The sequence below is a fragment of the Monopterus albus genome, unplaced genomic scaffold (genome assembly GCF_001952655.1).
Source record: "Monopterus albus unplaced genomic scaffold, M_albus_1.0 scaffold336.1, whole genome shotgun sequence".
Taxonomy (NCBI): domain Eukaryota; kingdom Metazoa; phylum Chordata; class Actinopteri; order Synbranchiformes; family Synbranchidae; genus Monopterus; species Monopterus albus.
In genome coordinates this window covers 615,752-622,709 of record NW_018128216.1, presented here as the reverse complement: position 1 = coordinate 622,709, position 6,958 = coordinate 615,752, and the positions used below count along the sequence as shown (strand labels likewise).

General features: G+C 40.2%; 1 protein-coding gene across 1 annotated transcript in view; it reads left to right on the top strand.

The window, feature by feature from the left end:
* The window catches only part of LOC109974518 (solute carrier family 12 member 7-like), an 84,698-nt gene extending 78,582 nt beyond the window's left edge, over positions 1 to 6,116 (top strand). The window contains exons 4-5 of the mRNA XM_020624727.1: positions 2,208 to 2,354; positions 5,910 to 6,116. Of these exons, the coding sequence (XP_020480383.1) occupies positions 2,208 to 2,354; positions 5,910 to 6,116 (354 nt within the window). The remainder of the gene's footprint in view (positions 1 to 2,207; positions 2,355 to 5,909) is intronic.
* The last annotated feature ends 842 nt before the right edge of the window (positions 6,117 to 6,958 follow it).

The window sequence follows — 6,958 nt, the reverse complement described above, 5'->3', positions numbered from 1 at the left end:
AACAGGAAATGCATTTCTCTAGTTCTCCATTGTATTTTGTGTCCTGACACCATGAAACTGCTGTGAAAAATTAAGTTGCAACAGTAATTACACATCCAGTCAGTAAGATCATATTGCTTTAATAACTTTTTAGTGCTTAAAAATGAAATACTGAATAAATGGATTATGATTAGATTATGTGTCATACAGAAATACTGCTTATATTACCAGTGGACAAACTTCCTTCAAGGCAGCAGTTTTATTTTAAACACTATAACTTATATAGAGCATTTTAAATATTTTTTTATTTGTTTATGTATTTATTTTTACACAACACACCTCTGGCCCTGTTGGTTGGGTCAGAGTTTATTACATAGATTAATAAAACATAACAATATCAGTCCCTCATTTACTGACTCCTGTCTCCTCCTATCAGTCAACTGATACTTTTTCACCTTAAGGACCTTTGGAAACTCATGTTTTGGGCTTCTTAAAAAGAGGAATTTAAAGTAGGCGTACTACCATGGAGCACATAACCATCCATGCACCATGCCACCTCCCGCTGGCTTGCAGGAACAACTTTGCAAAGAAATAACTGGATGGTGATAGTGTTGCTGACCCTTTTTATGATTTTCCTGTTGTCATGCTGTTGCAAAACTATAGTTTCTTGCAAGAAGTGTTATGTTTTGGAGTGGGAGAATTGAAGGATTTTGATTGCATTTTGTTGCTGGTTACAGGATAGTGGTTTATGTAAATTATGCTTGTGTCACTGAGATGGAAGTGCATCTGTTAATAACATCAGCTCATTTTTGTTAAACATCCATTCTCGAGCACAGTCTTCACAGTGCTAATAACAGCAGCTTTAGCTTTGCAAACAGAGCAGTTCCCTGCACATTCATACTGCTGCCACATCAAAGAGATGGTTAGAGCAAGGTTCTGCTGGGGTAAAACCACAGTTATTATTCAATGTGGGTAAATGACCCAGGATCCTCTCAGATGACACTGCAGCTACTATGTATGCATGCATCAGACCATTGTGGATGCATATTATCGGCTACTTTATATTTAGTTTTTTTTTTAACCACGCTAATTAAACTGTGTAGTCATAGGGCCTACTTGGTGTGTCCATTGTGTTGCACCTCTGAAAAGACTTACTATACTTACTGTTTTTGGAACAGTCTTGACTGTATTGACTCATACTTTGTTTTACCTGTTAGAATTGGATTTCAGGAGTTGCAGCTGTTTTATTTACTGTTAGTATTATTTGGCTTCATAAGGATAAAGTTTAGTATGACTGTTTGTGTTTTATTAACAGCACCATGTATCAGTATTAACCTGGCTCTTATATATGCATAATAGCTATAATGAGAAATTCTTGATAAAATGATATAGTGCTATGTTATGTATTTGCAAAACTGTTCAAATAATTGTTTAATCTGTTTGACCTTTGGAAAGACTTGACCTGTGCCCATGAAATGCTTGTGAGGAGGTGCAGAGGCTCAGAGCAACAGGAAGTCTTGCAGATACATACTGAGATGACTAAACTGTCTGCACGAGAAAAGTGTGTGGGTGTAAGGTCTGATTGGCTTGACTTTAGATTATCAACATTTATCAACATATGAAATTCTAGGATCAATATTGTAATCTGCATTAGCAAATATATTTACAGGATTATTTTAGTATCATATGCATTATAATAGTATCATATGCCTTATAATCTACTTTTGTGTTAACCATTTCATTTGTCTTAGAGAGTGTAAGAGACTTGCAGCTGCCAACAGCAGTACCTGTAAAGGTCAGGATATTTGGTACTGAGAAAACGCCGGAAATAACAACACACACACACATACTGCCTATATGAACATTCTAAGAATATTGACGGGGGCAGTCCCAGCCCAGAAGATAAATGTAAACGTTTTGTGATAATCAGTGCTCTTGGAGACTTGTCATCTCTCAGAGCCCAGCGCTGTAATAGCTCTGCATTTAACCAGAAGAAAATACATCCACTTGAAGCTGATTCCTGTATCCTGAGTGTTACTTCTTGGGGCCTTCAGACAAAAGAACCGGGTTAGAATTAAAAACCACATGTATACAGCTTCACTTTTAAATGCGACTTTATTTCCCACTTCTTGCATCCTCCTTGTTTGTCTTTTACAGTCACACACTCATGCTGACATTTTAATTCTTTTCTCTGCTGTCTCATTCCCTCCCCTTGCCACCCTCAACAGAGCCCACAGATGGGGACCTTTATGGGTGTCTACCTTCCCTGTCTTCAGAATATTCTAGGCGTGATCCTGTTTCTGCGCCTCACCTGGATTGTTGGCACTGCCGGCATCTTGGAGTCCCTGATTATTGTCGGCTTGTGCTGCTCTTGTGTGAGTTAATCATCCACTGTGACCTACATAACTTTCCTCTTACTATACTGTGTTTTTTCTATCATAGCTTGAAGTGGAAATTAATTAAATCAAATCAAATTTATTTATATAGCACTTTAAAAACAGCATCCAGTTGACCAAAGTACTTTACAAATGACAATAGAATAATGAAAATAGAATAAATAAGATCAGTGCAAAAAATAAAATGGCACAATAACACAGACAGATGACACACATTCAATAAATTAAAATGAAAAGGAATGCATCAGGCCCCACTGTGTATTAAAAGCCAAGACAAATAAATATGTTTTAAGCAATGATTTAAAAGTTATGAGGTCAGTAGCTGATCTAAGATTAAAAGGTAGACTATTCCACAATTTGCTTATTCCACAATAACACGAGCGCACTAAGCAACATCCACAGGCTCCAAACCTCATCTCGGGGGACCTTAACCATGCCTCCCCCCCCCCTCTCTGCCATCCTCCCAAACTTCACCCAGTATGTTAATTGCCACACAAAAGACAATAAATCTCTGGACCTACTGTATGCTAATGCCAGGAATGCATACACTTCCGCCCCTCCCCCTCTGACCACAGACTGCTCTGTCTGTGGGATTGATTGTGGGAGCAATATCTTGTTCATGATTTCTCTGAAATGCTTGTACTGTCTTGTTTTTGGGTATTCTTGATCTGGTTTTCAAAGATCCTTGTGGTGTCTGTTGTTCTTATGGTGTCTGTTGTTTAGTCTCTACTGTTGTTGATATGCAGGGTTTTTCCCCATTGTAGAATTAATTGTGGGAGTAATATTCTTGTTCTTGATTTCTCTCAAGTGCTATGTTTTGTCTTGTTTTTAGGTATCTTTGATTTGCTTCCTGGAGGTCCCTATGGTGTTAGTTGTTCTTGTGGTGTTTTGTTGTTTGCTCTCTAATGCTGCTGGAACACTAGAATTTCCCCATTGTGAGATCAATAAAGTCTTACCTTACCTTACCTTTAGGGGCTGCAACAGTAAAAGCATGGTCACCCCAGCATTTATATCTGGCCCTTGGAACCTCTAAAAGAAACTGGCTTGAAGATCTGAGGGACCTTGTAGGTTTGTGCCAGTGCACTAATTCGGTGAGGCAAGATGGTGCCAAACCATCAAGAGCCTTAAAAACGAAAACCAGCAGCTTAAAATCGATTCTAAAATGGACCAGAAGCCAGTGGAGAGATGCCAGAACTGGGGTTATATGGTTGAATTTCCTAGTACTTGTCAAAAGACAAGCAGCAGCATTTTGCACCATTTGGAGACGAGTGAGGGAGGACTAGTTAACACCACAGTATAGAGCATTGCAATAATCAAGTCTAGAAATTAGCAGTGCTTTAAGACTTGACCACATTGTCTAATAAATAAAGAGAAAATGGGACAGAATGCAGTGTCTCTCTGCTGCACTTGAGTGTTTTTGCTGACATTGGGGTCAAAGCCTGCTTCAGCTTGTAGTGGCAGATGGGTACAAATGTTGAGTGACCCATGATCCCTTCTGTATTTGACGGCTGTGACTCTATGTGTAATCCCTCCATCTGGAGTGTCAGAAGCATAGCGACACACATACACAGTGGCTATATTTGCCAGTCCCACATTAGACAGTGGATTACTTCATCTTAATCGAGTACTACATCAGATTAATGATTTTTGCCTCCTAATGAAATGATCTAAAGACATAAAATGATCATTTTCACTTAAAATATGGCCAAGAATGACAAAGTGACCACTTTCCAGATAAGGGAAAGATTTCATGCATACAGAACTGCTTTACCTAGAGAGATAGAAACCATTTTATATATTACAGTCTAGATGTAGTTGCAGGAAGGAATTCCCCTCCACCGCATCACTGCTGTTACACAATAAGGGAGCCAAGCTTGTCCATGTTGCTGTTCAGTTTCACCACGTAGACCACATCTGACTTTGCCTTGAGTGTTCCATATCAGCCACCTGCTTGTACTGTAGGTCATTCTGTGTGGTCTAGAACCAGCACCAGAAACATGTAAAAATAACCTACAAGGAATTCAGTTATTCAGTTTTAGTCACTTATGGTTTACTCTATTCAGTTCAAAGCAATTTATTCTGTCTCGTTTGTTATATGTTCACCACAAATTCAGTAATTTTCTTACATTCACTGTTTACACAAAGAGCTGTTGCTGATTGTTTCTGGCTGTAACACTCAAGAGTTTACTCAGTCATGGGAAATTAACATTTGGACACTTTGTATCATTACTGATAGGTGTAGAGTTGCACAACACTCATCTTTGTGTCTATAAAATGTACAGTATTTGTGAGCGCATAGTAATGTAGTGTACTCAGAAGTCAGAGAGCAACTAAGACCTATTCTTATGTACATATAGGCATGTTAGTATTGTTTAAAGATCAACTTGAAAAATCCCAAACTACTCTTTTGAGTACCAGATGAGCCCAGATGACCTGTGAGAGTTGACCTTTCAACATGCCGGGCAGTACTGTTTCTACATTTTACATGTAGATTTTTTGATTTATTTGTAGTCGAGTCCAAGCTGCCAAATGCCATAATTGCTTAGGCTTTCAGTAGAAGCAGGAGGTAAAACTGCCAGGTAATTGGCTTTACTCCAGCTTGTCCTTTAAACCGGATGGCCAGCAGAGAGCACAAGGTTTATCCTGGCCATGTCCTTGTCCTTTCTGCCCTCTTCCACTTCCTCCATTTACCTTTGTCCTCTCTTCTTTCACATTCATGCATTTCCCCATTCTCTTTCTTTCACCCACTGTCTTTTTCTTTTTTTTTCTGTTGTAACTCTTATCTTGTGTCCCCCTGTCCTTCTCCCCGCTCTAGTAACAGGCTAATGTAAATATCATCAGCCTATAATACCCCGGTTCTTTTATTGGATAGTTCTGAATAACGAAGGAGTCCATCTTTCTTCATTTAGTGCTGATTTATTTTAAACCACAAGTAAAAAATTACAAAACACAACCTGGGTTTCTCCTTCCTCCAGACATCCACAGGCAGGCTGCTGGAAAAAAGGAGCCCTGGAAACACAATACATTTATAAGTTTTGGACTAACCCCTTACACAGATGAAGTCAGTCCGCAGACTTCATCTCTTATCTAGTGCTCCAGCTGCATGGAGCCACTGCACTTTGCCTACTGTAGTCATAACAAAATGAGGAAGCTCACTGTGTGTGTATGTTGTCACATGGTGCGTAGCTAAGCATTCATTCAGACATAATATTCTAACACAAGATTTAATACAAGAAAACAATTGGTGCTGTCAGGTTTGCTCGGCTGCACCTGCCTCTCTCACCTCCCTTTCTTTGTTTTTTGGTCCCTGATCACATCACCTTGCACACCTGCGACTCGTTTCCTTCATTTGACACCAGCTGCTTTTACTCAGTCCTTCACCTTATTTATACCCAACTCACTTTTCACTCCCTTGCCAGTTTGTTCTTGCTTTCTACCCGACTACCAGTGCTATTCCTCTCTTGCTATTACCGGTTTTGTTTGTATTCAGTCTGGTTGCCCTGACTTTTCTCCTCGGTCATTCTCCACGGACAGTTTCTCCGGACCATTATCCTCACCACCCTTCAAGCCTCCACCAGCCAGGTTGGTACACAGTCATCGGACTCCATCTACTCACCATCTCTGTCTGCTCTGTTCTCCCCAGCCATCTATCACCCACCGGCCAGACCGGGAGTGACCCTAGTGTCCGTAGCTCAGCCTTCCTCATCATATCCACCAGCCTTATGCTGCAGCCTTATGTGAATTGTTCATGTGTTCTGTTCAGGTTTAGAAAACGGAAATGTGCACTAGGTCAATGCAACCTAGAAGTTCATGTACTGGACATTTTTAGACAATGCTCAGAAGAAGGTGTGTGTGGGTAGCTGGCACGAGACTGCGTCTCATGCTCAGGCCATGGAAGGCTGTGTAACTGTGAGCTGATAAAAGGCTAGGATAGCTGGGTTAGGGGCAGAAGAAGAGAAGATGACAATGCTACCATGAAAAGTGTACTGTAGACCCGGCCCCAGGGGCCGGGGGGTACAACAGCTGACTGTGGGTTGACAGAAAGACTGACTGACGGTACCTCATGACCAACAACAACTGATGCTTTCAACAATCTTCTTTCTTTAATATTTTATCTATCTCACGGCAGGAGGAGTAACTCTGTACTCCGTTCTCTGTTCCCTATCAGATTATCTGTTTCACTACTACTCTATTCAGGACTAATTGGAATATTAAATGATCATTTAAATTGGGATGATTTGTCTGAATTAATTTAGTCGGCATCACACTCTAGCCACGACAATATCACAAATGTCTTTGTTATAGTATTCAAAAGAACTTTCACTCAGTACTGACTATAAAAATAAAACATTTCAAATTAGTTTGCAAGCAAATACACAGTAACAGGGTCCAAGCACCCTGGCACGAGTCAGACCAGAGCACCACTAACCCAAGGCAATCATGAAACCAAGCACAATGACCAACATGTCTTAACACACGGCCCCCTTTCCCCTACTGAGTTGCCAAATTTGCTAGTGTGCTTTGCTCCCAGAGCAATCCACCCAAACTGCTTTTCTGTTAGTAATGTTATGTTTGCAAACAAT